This window comes from Pongo abelii, chromosome 21, assembly GCF_028885655.2.
Source record: "Pongo abelii isolate AG06213 chromosome 21, NHGRI_mPonAbe1-v2.0_pri, whole genome shotgun sequence".
Taxonomy (NCBI): Eukaryota; Metazoa; Chordata; class Mammalia; order Primates; family Hominidae; genus Pongo; species Pongo abelii.
The window spans coordinates 51948486-51961772 of NC_072006.2; the positions used below are offsets into that span (position 1 = coordinate 51948486).

General features: G+C 53.2%; 1 protein-coding gene across 7 annotated transcripts in view; it reads right to left on the reverse strand.

Annotated features, from left to right (window-relative positions):
* Positions 1-13287, reverse strand: part of SULF2 (sulfatase 2) — a 131634-nt gene that overhangs the window by 1267 nt on the left and 117080 nt on the right. For 4 of the 7 annotated variants that reach the window (XM_024238614.3, XM_024238621.3, XM_024238616.3 and 1 more), the window contains exons 12-20: positions 7153-7381; positions 6922-7021; positions 6262-6356; positions 5189-5248; positions 4516-4685; positions 4137-4279; positions 2823-2946; positions 768-801; positions 469-522 (exon numbers count right to left, since the gene is read on the reverse strand). In XM_024238614.3, the coding sequence (XP_024094382.2) occupies positions 469-522; positions 768-801; positions 2823-2946; positions 4137-4279; positions 4516-4685; positions 5189-5248; positions 6262-6356; positions 6922-7021; positions 7153-7381 (1009 nt within the window). The remainder of the gene's footprint in view (positions 1-468; positions 523-767; positions 802-2822; positions 2947-4136; positions 4280-4515; positions 4686-5188; positions 5249-6261; positions 6357-6921; positions 7022-7152; positions 7382-13287) is intronic. The other 3 variants (XM_024238615.3, XM_063720556.1, XM_063720555.1) reach the window with 1 other exon arrangement.

Consider the following 13287-nt stretch of genomic DNA (forward strand, 5'->3'; position numbering starts at 1 on the left):
CCTGCTCCCTTTAGAATAGAGGTGAACCTTCTAGGTTGCCAGTCTCTTAGTCCCTGCCAGCCCCCAATGGCACTGGAGTGACAGTTTGTAGCTTGGGCTTTTTGGAAACCATTTAATGAGGCCATCCTACTACTGATGTTGTATATCAGTTAGCACTTTTGCAGCCCCAGCCTTCAAGATGCCTAGCAATTTGTAATATTTAAATGCTTCTCAACCTCTAATAGCTCAAGTTTACCAAGCACAGATTATAGCGAGAACAGCAGTGTACTGGACAAGGCATTCATCTAAAACATGAAATGGATTCAAGTGTTTTCTTAGGGAAAGATGTGCATGAGTACTTCCCCCCCACCCTCATCATAAGAACAAATGAAGGGTGGTATGTAAGAAATGGCATGCAAATAGAATAGCATTGGTAAAATGAAGCGGTCAGAACCAGATTTCTATTTGTAAGCTGGTTCCTCAACTCACAGTGATTTGGAAGAAGGTCTCTTCATTTCTGGCCACTTTCGACGCTGAAACTGCCTAAGTTTTCAAGTGTCAAAAGGAGAATGAATGTTAACCATCACCAAGAAAGAAAAAGTCCCCAAAGAACTATACAAAGAAGGTCTCCTAGGTGACACCTATCTTTGGTGGGTGATCCTGGTCTCGGGCAGACCAGAGGGAAGGGCAGTTTCTCAACATAACAGGTGCAGACTCAGAGAGATGAGACTGAAGGATGGGCCAAGATAGGAGAACTTTGTTTAGGCTTTAATAATAAAACGAAATACCTGTATTGCTCATAGCTTCCTCCATCTTTAAGTCCTAAATGAAGGAGAAATGAAAAACAAAACAGGAGCAGATAGTTTAGGCAAAACAACCCCAACACACCAGAAGACCATCTTATGCTTTTTGGCACAATCCCATGATGCTGATAGTGTTCCCTACTCAGAGTAGACTGAATTATGAGGGGAACCTGCCCTAAGTCTCCTAGATAGCCTTGTAGATTGCCTAAAATCCAGTAGCACCATGATCAGTTTCAGGACCCTGATGACGTCATTTGGCACTGACCTTAGTTATGGTGAGGGAGGTAGACGCGGGCATGAACGTCTGTGCTCCAGAGGACAGAAAGCCAACAGCCCTGACCAAGTGCAGGAGGGAGAGTTCCCCTTTGGGCTCTGGGGAAGTTTTCCTGAGGTTGTGGCAGGATCAAGTGCGTGGGCTCCAGGGTCAGCCCACCTTGTTCACCTTACTCCTCCATAAAATGAGGATAAGAAGATTCACCTCAAAGCTTATCAGCTAACACATGTAAAATGCTCAGCACAGAGCCTGGCACACAGTGACTAATATGTCATTGCACTTTGATCACAAGAGTAGCAGCACTTGAGTGGCGGAGGTTAGGAAGCTACTAGTGAAAATTGTGATCATATCAGGCTCCTGACCAGGAGGTATTAGTGCAACATCTTGTGTAAACACATTAGCTCTTCCCTCTTCATAACTAGAGCCGACTGTAGCGTCTGAATTCCTCCTAAGCTGTGTAGCCATTTTCCTGACATGAACTCTAGGCATCCTCTTAGACACAGTCCCTTCCCCAAGGGACTTCAAATACCAAAGGTTTTTTTTAGGCCACTCTCTCTCACTAGTAAGTGAACTTCATTTTTCTTTTAGCTTTGTTTTCTTAATACATATTTTTTTATTTTTAGAGATGGGGCGACAGCTCTGTCTCCCAGGCTGGAGTGCAGTGGTGCTATCATAGCTCACCGTAACCTTGAACTACTGGGCTCAAGTATCCTCCCACCTCAGCCTTCCAAAGCCCTGGAATCATAGGCATGAGCAACCATGCCTGTTTAGCTTTTTTCATCTTAAAATATCTATCTGGTTGGCATTCTAAGCTTAAAACTGCAGATTTTGTCCTGTCCCAAACAAAACTCAGGATTTACCTGGGACTCCTAATCCCGCACCTCCCATCACCATGTTCTCTGGGGGCTTCACCACCTGAATCTGAAATCCATCATCTTCACTGCTCCCAGCTCTAGTCCAAGCCACCACCATCTCTCCCTGGATAACTGGGCCATCTTTGCTGTTTTCTCCCATAAAGTCCCATTCTCCACCTAGCAATGTCGGTGCCCAGGTTAAAACCCTCCATTGGCTTCCTGATACACCACAAATGAAATCTAAACTCTACCGTGGCCTAGGAAGCCCCGCACAGGGTGGCCCGATGCCCTCCCGCCACTCTCCACTGGCCTCAGTTGTGCTGGCTGCACCCCCTGAGCTGCTTTCTGCTCCTCACACTTTAAGCTTCCTGGAGCGCCAGCCCTCCACGTTTTCTCAGTGGTCGATTGCGTCCTACTCTTCAGGACTCAGTTCAGAGGTCTGACCCTGGTTTTATTTAGCAGTGCCCTTCCCCAGTCACACTGGATTCTACCATCCAGTTTTACCCTTTCCATACAAGCAAGAGGCCTCCCGCTGTGGACTGCTCTTCTTGGGACAACACCGGCTCCGCACAAGTCAGCGAGGATGGGGTCATCTTTAGTCAACATGGTTTCAGGTGTAAGTTCTCAGGAAGTGTTTGTTGAATGCATGAGTGAACAAAAGGGAGGACAATGAAATGAGAGGGAATTCCGTGTGTCTCCTGGGCAGTTGATGCAGGTATTCCTCTCTCAGAAGCACAGCTTGTCAAAGGTCATCTGCCTGCTATGGACAGGGGCTCCCATGACTCGTCTGGAACTGTATCACCTCTCAAAGCCTGGTGATTTCAGGCTCATTCTTGGGTAGACACCACCTCCTGAGTCCCTTCTTTTGGTTACCCTGCTGTCCAAGGGCCCCATGTTGGGGTGCCTACTCACCCAGGTCCATGTTTCGAGTCCGGGGGTTACACTGCTTGTAACCCTTGCAGCTCCTCAGCTCCATGAGCTGTACGTGTAGCTGGTTGAGGACATCCCTGTCCAGTGTGTTCACTGCGTTCATCAGCTAGTTGCAAAAAAGGTAGTCTGTCAACAAGGTAAGTACAGGGACTCTCCCCCTGCCTTTCTTCTACCAACTAGGGGACATATTTCAGGCAGGTGGCGGGTGGAAGCTGCTAGGGGCTGGTGACCTGCTTACTCCAACTTCTGCAAGAGCCAGCGTTTGGAAGAGTTAGGTGACTTTTTGGCTTCAAGTCCCACCAGGTTCACTCTTCATGAGAATGAAAACTCAGGAGAATAAAAACCATGCCTTAAAAACCATGTCTGTGTATTTAACATTGGAGTTCTGCAGCCACTGGTCAGGAAACTTCCCAAGCTTGGAAAGAAAGCCTTCCAAGTCTTGGTTTTTATCAGCAGCCTTCATTCAGGGGCCCTCAGCGCCTCCTGATTGCAAAGCAGCGATGTGATGAAAGGACGGGTAAGTGGCCTGGGTTCTTGTGTAGTCTGGGAGCTACCGGTGACGGACTTAACCTACCCCTTTGGTAAAGTATGAGGGTGAACCTATCTAAGGAGAAAGACTGCACGCCTATGTAGTAATGAAAGCATTTGTGCTGCTGACATTTAAACATCAGATTTCATTTAAATTATTTCAGGCTTTTCTTGAAAAGTCAAAGCCTGGGCAATACCAAGGCCACAGTACAGGAAAGCTCTAGTGCTGGAGCTCAGTAGTGACTGTCCCTGTACAAGGGCCCACATGTTCCGATGACCAGACATGCCACTGCTCCTTTTGGTCTTGTGTGGTCCTGGGCCACTTCAGTCGCATGTGTGTTTAGATGGCTTACTGTATGGAAGCACTTAGCAGAGTGCTTGGTGCAGTGTTACTGTTACATTAGCTGCGTGGTCCGTGTAGGCCCTGCAGTGGGTAATATTTGGCTTGATCCTACAGCTTGACAGTTTTAAGAGTCTTCACAAGTTCCGGCAAAACCTGGTTGCATGCTGCATGTTAAGTTAGAGGGAAGAAACCATATATATTACACATGCAGTGTGATGGAGGCAAAAAGCAGGGTGATGGAGGCAAAAAGCGCTGATTGAACACGGAACCCCCAATCTCAGCAGCTTCACAACTTACTCCCACTGGCTCAGGGACTCGGTGGGACTTGGACAATTTGTCATCACTTCCATGAGGTTGTGGGGGGGCCTACCTGGCAACACTGGTGTACCCCACACCCCCATCTCTCTAGCTTGGGTCGTCTGTACCTGGTAGGGGTCTGTGTTGAGATCAAAGTACTCTAGGAAGCCAGTTGCAAATTCACAGAAGAGGAAATTGTGAGTCTCATTGATGGTCCTCATGCACCAGTACGTGTTATTGTTGGCGCTGGTGCAGGCACAGAAAGGCCCCACTGCCAAGGAAAAGAGAGCATGTCCTGAGTGCCTGAGGGAGGAGGCCCCATCTGCCAACAGTGATTCCTGTCAGAGTCCCCAAAACCAGTTCGTCAAATGCCAAGAGGCTGTCCCAAGCACCGTGGACCCCTGGTGTTGGGGACCCCCCTTTTGAGAGAGGTCTGGGTCACTAAGTGGAGAAGTTTCTTGACCCTCTGGGCCCCAGCCTGTCCACCCCTGCCCTGGGCTTGCTCACGTGTCCAGAAAGGCGCGGTCTGCCAGTGCTGGTTGTCGTGGGTGAAGCACGTGAGGCCTGGCATGCTGCACGTGTCGTTGTTCTGTAGGCGCTTGAGCAGCTTGCGGAGTTTCTTCTTGCGCTTCTGCTCCCGCAACAGCCACACCTTGTCCTTCTCTTGCAGGCCCTTCCTATGGGTGCAGAGGGCCACACACACCTTGGGCCTCTGAGGGATCGGTGACCCCGTGTCTCTGCTCTTCCTGTCCACCTAGGGGCTGGGCTGAGGCTTCTCCAACAGCCACGGGCATAGCAATTCAGGGTCCCAAGTCCCAGTGCTGATCCAAGGCAGAGCCGGGACCAGAACCTGGGTCTTGTCATTCTACTTTAACTCCCAAGGGGGCACAAGCTGGGGACAGAACCAGGCAGCTACTGGGACTCCTGTTGACACCCCTTTCCCCTCCTTCCTGTGTCCTGCCCTGCTTGGTGGAGTTGCGGCAACCCCATTTAGCCACAAGGGGGCGTCGGAGGCCCGCTCAGTGTTGATTGGGAAGTAAGGCCTCTTCGAGGGCCACCAGGGACTTCCCAGGGAAGGGCCTGGACTTCTTTCCTGTCCTTCTGTGTTTTAGCTTAAGGGAGGGCCACCTCCTCACGCAGGCCTCTGCATCTCTTCCCCAGGACCTCAAGCTGCTCTTACCTGAAAGGATGCAGACTGGAGCCTTTGTGCTTGAGGCGGCCTTTGTGCTGGGTGTGGTAGCTGTAACAGACCCCCCAGCCCCAGGCTTCAGGAGTGGCTCAGAGGGCTCCGCTGGCAGGTTCGAGCTGAGATTTCTGGGACTCCCGTGTGTTGCTGCTGCCCCACCCCCGTCCCTCCTTCTGGGGTGATGGTGGGGAGGGTACGACCCTATCCCCAGGGCAGCAGGTACCTTCCTGAGTGGCTTCTTTCTCCAAGCATGAGCCAGGACTCTGCCTGGACTTTTGCTAGACTTTAGCAGGTCGGGTTAATTGTAATTTAGCCACGACTAGAAACTGGGCCTGGCTTTAGGTGCATCAGCCTCAGCATCCTTTTTCCTTTCTTTTTTGATGGTTAATTTTACATGTCAAAGCCTCAGCATCTTGAGGTTGGTTCCCTCACCACCCTGCCTACTCACGCTTGGTCGGGGTCAACCCAGGGGAGCCTGTATTTTGCAAGACTTTCTGGAAAGGCAACAGGACTTCTACAGCTGTGCTGTCCAGTATGGGAGGCACTGGCCAGTGTGTGGCCACAGGTGGCTACTTCAGTTTGAATTAAGCAAAATAAAAAATTTGGCTCCTTAGTGACACTAGCCACAATTTCAAGTATGCACCAGCCACGTGTGGTGTGCAGATATCGCCCATTTCTGTCAGCACACAATGTTCTATTGGACAGAGCTGTTCTAGAGTTCAGTCCTTTGGGCGAGGGGACCCCTCAGCCGGGAACATGGACCTCAAACCACGTGGGGGATTTCTGAAAGGGCAATCGGCAGAGGCATTTTTCCGGCCTGGATCCGGCTCTGCACAGCCAGCACGGGTCTCTTGCTAGCAGTACTGGAATCTGGGCGCCAGCCTGGCTGAGGAGCGGTTCCGTGTGCCACATTGGCTGACAACAGGGATGTAAATTATGGATTTTTTTTAATGCCATGAGGGGAGAAGATAAAAAAATAATGAAAGGGGTCAATCACGAGAGGGGATGAACTGAACTGTCCTGTAGGAGAGTGGGGTCTTAGGGAGGTCCCTTCGCTACTGCCTCACCTGATTTTGTGACAGTCACATTCTTCTGGCCGCTTTTTCTTCAGGTGACCTCGGACTTCCCTCAGGTTCTTAATTTTGTTCTGCAGGGTTTCAATCTGAGGGAGGGGCAGGAGAGGAGGCCTTGAAATCTTCAAGGCTGGACAACAGAGGCTTGGCCTGGTGACTGCCCCCACGCTGCCATGTCTGTGCTCAGCAGCGGCAGCCCGCACTCCCCGGGCCCCAGGGCCAGCACCGGCATGTCTGGGTGGGGGAGGAGGTACTTGTTCCGCCTGAAGGAAGCCTGTCTTCTCCTCCAGCCAGCCCTTGCAAGGGAACCGAGTCATTTTCCCGGCCTGGCCTGCGCAGGAACCCGCTGAGCCCACTGAGGCCTCCAGTGTCTCCCTTGGGCTTGATGAAAGGTCTCACTGTAGCGTAGACTTCTTGTAAGTCAAAAGGGGGACAACGTGGCTAAGCCATCGTCCCTCAGACAGCCTGGGCAGGAAGCTGTCTGTCTCATGCTGGGACTGACGCCTATCCCTGGGTTGAGGAATCTGTGGGGACCTCACTTCACCTCTCCAGCCTCTTCCCTGGGTCTGGCCTCACTGCCCTCCCACCGTGAACCGGGGGTCCTGCCAGGCCCGTGGTGGCCGAGAGCACACTCCTCTCCCGCTCTCCACTCACCTCGTGGTCGATGTGCAGCTTGTGGTCTTTCCAGGCCTGCAGGGACTTGTACAGGTCCAGGTCACACTGGACTGTGTCGTTCTCTAGGATGTAGCACCTGCTTGAGAGAAGGGATCACGTGTGGCTCGGAGGTGGTGGAGGGGGACCAGCCCAGGTGCCCAAGAGGTGTGGGAAGCCCTTGCCGAGGTCTGTCCTGTCCCCTTCACCCTCAACTTCCACCTGGACACTCACCGATGTGTCACTTTAATGGGGTTGGCGGCTGAGTAGTCGGGAAGGCCTCCAGTGCCACTGAAATCCCCACCATCCTTGTCATCTTGGTCCTCAGGGGCCCCTGGCCAGTGCCGCTTGGTGAGGTTTCGGGGCTGGGTGGCATCACCCAGGCCTACGTGGTACACCCTGCCGTCCACCTCGATGGCCACTGAGCGGATGGAGCGATTGCGGGCGTAGCTGGCCTTGTACTCTGTGGGCATCAGAAGAGTGGCAGAGTTAGGGAGGCAGGAAAGGCTGGCCAGGCTCCCAGGGCACTGGGTCCTTCATCAAGATAGGGCTGGGCTTCCAAGCATGAGGTTCAGCTTTGCCCGCGACCCGAGGGGTTGTGAAATCTACCCGCCTGCTCGCTGATCCTGGACCGCAGGGGAGGGCCTCGAGGTGATCACACCGGCGAGACGGAAGTCCTGGAGCCAAGAAGCCACTGGCTTGAGAGGATTTCAAGCGAGAGCTGCTTGCGGGTAAACAAATGGCGGTACATCATCTGTACAATGGAATATGCGACCAGAACCGGGATCGAGGTTCTGATTCACGCTAGAGCGCGGATGAATGTCAAAAGCAGGTGGAGTGAAAGCAGCCAGACACAAAGCGGGCTGGTATTGTTACATTTTATTTATAGGAACTACCCAGAATAGGTAAATCTATAGCGGCAGAAAGAAGACTGGTGATTGCCAGGGGCTGGGGGAGAGGGTAGTGAGGAGTGACTGCTTTGTGGGTACAAGGTTCCCTTTTGGGGTGATGAAATGTTTTGGAACTAGGTAGAGGTGTGCAACACTGTGAACCTATTAAATGCCTCTGCATTGTATACGATTGTAAAAATGGTGAGTTTTATGTTATCTGAACTTCACCTCAATTAAAAAGGAAAAAAAGTATCATGGATGTAAAAATGTTGATTTAAACTGGGAAAAAAGGGGCCCTGCAGTGCCTGTCTCTGGGTAGAAACGGACGGGGACTGGGAAGCCACTTAGCTTCTTTGAGTCCCAGAGAGCTGGAGGCTGCCCACCAGGTGGTAGGCAGGTGCTACACCCAGGTGGGCCAGCGACAAGGCTGAGAGGGGGCTTTTGCACACGCCCCGACGCTGAAAACTCAGGCGTGCAGGCTGAAGTGACACCCCAGGTGGCCTGTATCTTTCCATGTCTCAAAAACAAATCTGAGTTGGTGACATTAAAGAAAAAGGGGAGGTGGTGGCGGTGATGTAGGGATCCAGATTTCCAGCTTCTGGAAAGGAAACAGATGTCTTATGGGCCCACAGTTCCATATGGTCAGGACGGGCCGGGGATGGGTGGCCCCTTTGGCTGCCCACTGTCTTCCCTGTTGGCCACAGCCCCCACCACTCCTTTCTGTTTTAAAACCTCTGCCCACCTGACACATATCTGGCCCCAGCATGCACACACTGCAGTTGTCATCCTTCTCCAGATGTGCCTCATTTAAAGAGAAGGGCCTGGAGCCAGTTAGTGGCCCAGGTTTTGTTGGATCCCAAGTGACCCCGAGATGGTGACCAAGGAGGACCAGCTGGAGGCAGGTGGTGGCGGAAGGCAGTGCGAGGAGGGAGGAAAGGGCTCCCTTCCCACGTGGCCCGGGCGCCACCCCCACTCTTGGGGGATGTTTTGTATCTTTCAGTTCTCAGACACCTTGCATCAGAGTCACAAGGGCCGAAGGATCCTGAGGGGCCAGGAGAGGCCTCCCCTCTCCAGCAAAGCCTGGGGCCTTTTCTGGCACAGGGCAGCCTTCTCCTGGGCACTTCCCTCCCTCGGTTTAGTCTCCCGATGCAAGTACACAAAGTGCCGAGGATGCTCCCTGTGCCGAGCAGGTCCTGCCCCGAGAGGCTCAGGAAATAGACCCAGTGTGTCCTCTCCACTCCTTTTGTCTCAGTCGGCTCATGAGTGAGCTGCTTTGCCTCTTTCCACCCTCCATCTCCCAGCTGTAGATTCAGGGGTCCCTAAACCATGGCCTAAGGGCCCAGGCCAGCCTCCATCTGTCTTTGTGAATAGTTTCACTGGGTACAGCTGCTCACATTCCCTTATACCTCTGCAGTCACAGGGCTGAGTCGCAAAGCCCAAGACCTTTACTCTCTGGCTCTTCACAGAAGCGGTATGCCAGCCCTGTGTGAATCCTTTCCTGGACTGAAGCCACACTACCTGCTCTCCCCGTCACTCTGTGTTCGTGTCCAGAGTCCCAGAGGTACCCTTCCTGCCACACCAACGGGGCATGGGACAGGACTTCATAACCCGGCGGCCAAGAGCTTTGACTCTGCGATCAGATGGCTCAGGTGCAAACCCCTGAGCACATGTGTGGCCCCGGCGACTTGGGTAACTTCTCAGGATGGTGCCTACCCTACAAGGGCTCCTTGGAGGATGGCATGAAATGGAACTAGTGAAGCATTCATGCCTGATGAGCTGGTGTGGACCAGCTACTGCAGGGGGTGGGGACTCTGCCTGCAGCTGACGTCCTCACCTAAGGTGACAACCCTGGGCCCACTCCCTGCCTCTCCACACCGGTGACCGCCTGTGTGATGTGGCTGCCCGTGCCCACGGTGCTTCTCACCACCCTCGGCGCTTCTCACCACCCTCAGGCCACACTGGTCACCTCTCTGTGACTGGGACCCACCGCCCTGATTCTGAGCACAGGACCTTTGTACTTCATCTTCCTCCTCCTCAGAACACTTGCTCTCTGGCTGGTCACAAGACCTGCTCCTTTCTGTACTTTGTTCTCATTAAATGTCCATTGAGCGCCATTCTGGAGCCACCACCCCTCTCTGCTAGTCCCGCCACCGCTGCGTCTCCTTCATGCGTTTTTCACCAGGGGAAGTGGCCCTCTTTGTTCACTTGTTCACATCTTGTCTCATCCATGAGGTCTAAGTCCGTGTCTCTCTAGGTCAACTCTACTCTCAGTGTCTTGCACAAAGTTCAAGAAATGAATGAACCCCAGTCACCTGGGCCCATCCCCCGAGTCCTCGTCCCCTTCTCCTGTTCCCGGGTCCCCCTTCTGCTGTGAGCTGGCTGGCTCTGCCTAACTTCCCCACGCCGCAGCCAGGATCCCTGTGGAACAAGGTGGGCCAGGGCTTCCCAACCTTACCACTGCGGACACTTTGGGGCCAGATCGAACTCTGTGGTGGGGGCCGTCCTGTGCGTTGCAAGATGTTTAGCCGCATCCATAGCCTCTGCTCACTAGATGCCAGCAGCACCCCTTCATCACACACAATTCTGACAGCCACAAATGTCTCCAAACATTGCCAAATGTCCCCTGGGGGACAGAAAGCCCCCAGTTCAGCCTGCTCTAGGCTGACTGCTCAGAAAAGACGGACAGAGTGTCTTGTCGGAGACTCTAGCAGGGGGAAGAATGCCGGGCAGGAGATGGGGCTGGAGTCCCCAAATCAGCCACGTGACCCAGTCTTTCCTGTCCATCATCAGGGGATGATCACCCCTGCCCTGCTCACAGGGCTGTTGAGAGGTGCGGGTCCCGGCTCTGACATTACACTCACATGAGGATTCTGACCAGGGCTGAGCTGACTCTTGGCTACTTTTAGGTATTTTTCTTTCCTCTAAGCATTAATAAGGGGGAAAAGAGCTGAATTTCTCCCTGCAAGATCTTGTATTATTTAAAGATTATCGACTGTGCCACATATTGAAGCAAGGAGATGCTGGCTGTGTAATCCAATCTGGAAACCAATCATTCTGTTCAGCTAGAAAAGTTAATGTAGTAGTTCCTAATCAGCTGGTGAGGAAATGTAACGGAGGGTCATCAGCTGGGAAACGTTGTTTGAGGCAGTGGCTGGGCTGTTATGGAGAGAGACTTTTATCTGCTCCACGATGAAGACATTTGCCGCCTGGCTGGATGGACCAGAGGAGACTACTGCGCCAGCCGTCGGAGACCTCAATCTCTAATTAGTCCGTGGTACAATATCATCCGTCTTATAAAGAAAGGAGACTTTTTTTTTTTTTTTTTGAGACAGAGTCTTGCTCTGGCACCCAGGCTGGAGTGAAGTGGCGTGATCTCAGTTCACTGCAACCTCCCGCTCCCAGGTTCAAGCCATTCTCGTGCCTCAGCCTCCTGAGTAGCAGGGACTACAGGTGCCCACCACCATGCCTGGCTAATCTTTGTATTTTTAGTAGACACGGGTTTCACCCTGTTGGCCAGACTGGTCTCAAACTCCTGAGCTCAGGCAATCCACCTGCCTTGGCCTCCCGAAATGCTGGGATTACAGGCGTGAGCCACTGTGCCCGATCAGGAAGGAGATTCCAACACAGGCTACCACGTGGATGAACCCGGAGAACATTATGCGAAGAGAAATAAGCCAGCCACAGAAGGACAAATACTGTACAATTCCACTTACATGAGCCCTAAAGCAGCCAAGCTCATAGTAGAAGAGTGGTTGCTGAGAACGGGGTAAGAGAATGGGGCGGGAGTGGGTGGGAGAGCGGGGTGGGAGTGGGGTGGGAGAACGGGGTGAGAGCGGGGTGGGAGAGCGGGGTGGGAGAGCAGCGGGGTGGGAGAGCGGGGTGAGAACGGGGTGGGAGAGCGGGGTGAGGGCGGGGTGGGAGAGCAGCGGGGTGGGAGAGCAGCGGGGTGGGAGAGCAGCGGGGTGGGAGAACGGGGTGAGAGCGGGGTGGGAGAGCGGGACGGGAGAATGGGGTGGGAGAACGGGGTGGGAGAGCAGTGGGAGAGCGGGGTGGGAGAGCGGGGTGGGAGAGCGGGGTGGGAGAGCGGGGTGAGAGCGGGGTGGGAGAGCGGGGTGGGAGAGCGGGGTGGGAGAGCGGGGTGGGAGAACGGGGTGGGAGAGCGGTGGGAGAGCGGGGTGGGAGAGCGGGGTGAGAGCGGGGTGAGAGCGGGGTGGGAGCGGGGTGGGAGAGCGGGGTGGGAGAACAGGGGGAGAGCGGGGCGGGAGAACGGGGTGAGAACGGGGTGGGAGAACGGGGCGGGAGAGGCGGGGCGGGAGAGGCGGGGCGGGAGAGCGGGGAGATGGCATTGAATGGGGACAGTTCTAGTTTTGCAAGATGAAGAGAGTTCGTTTAGCAGATAGGTTGCATAGTAGTGTGAATATAGTTTACACTACTGAACTGGATAGTTAAAAATGGTTAAGATGATAAATTTTATGTGTATTTCACCATAATTTTTTTTAAAACAACACCTAAAATCTCTCATTAGGCTTTGGCTGTCCCTAGGCCAGAGAAATGGGCTGCGTGGGAAGCTGCCCAGCCCTGGAGGGCACACTTCTAGCTGGGGGACCCCGACACCTCCACACATTTTCAGGGCACAGGCTCATTCCTGTTTGAAAGTCATGCAGGGACCATTCTTCCTATTTGATGGTGGGAGCTGAGCCTCAGAATGGTGAAGTGATAGCCCAGGGTGGCGGCTGAGCCTTCTGGCTGGGTCTAGAAGAGTCCCTCTCTCCGCTTCGCCGGCTCCCTGGCTTCTGTCTGCCTCTCCTCTCCCCCACCCCTGCTGAGAATGAGGTGTGAAGGTATTGAGGTGTGAAGGTATAGATGCTTCTTCAGTTGGGTGAGGCTTTCCCCCACTCAGCTGAAGTATAGTCTGTTTTTGTTCTTCAGGGTAGTTTATTTTTTATATATTTTTTGAGACCGAGTCTCACTCTGTCGCCCAAGCTGGAGCACAATGGCGTGATCTCAGCTATCTGCAACCTCCGCCTCCCGGGTTCAAGTGATTCTCCTGCCACGCCACACGCCCAACTAATTTTTTGTATTTTTAGTAGAGATGGGGTTTCACCATGTTGGCCAGGCTGGTCTTGAACTCCTGACCTCAAGTGATCTGTCCACCTCGGCCTCTCAAAGTGCTGGGATTACAGGTGTGAGCCACCGCGCCCAGCCCAGGGTAGTTCTATAAAGTCAACACAAACACTAAACTAATTGAACGTTGAAACATGGCTCCTAGGGGAAGCACAGAGCTGGGTTCCTGTGAACCTCTGGTCCTAGCATTTTTACCAGCCAATCAATACAGAACCTTGTATGTGTGTTTCTTCCTTTTTTTTGAGATGGATCTCGCTCTGTTGCCCAGGCTGGAGTGCAGTGGCACAATCTCGGGTCACTGCAGCCTCTGCCTCCCAGGTTCAAGCGATTCTCATGCCTCAGCCTCCCAAGTAGC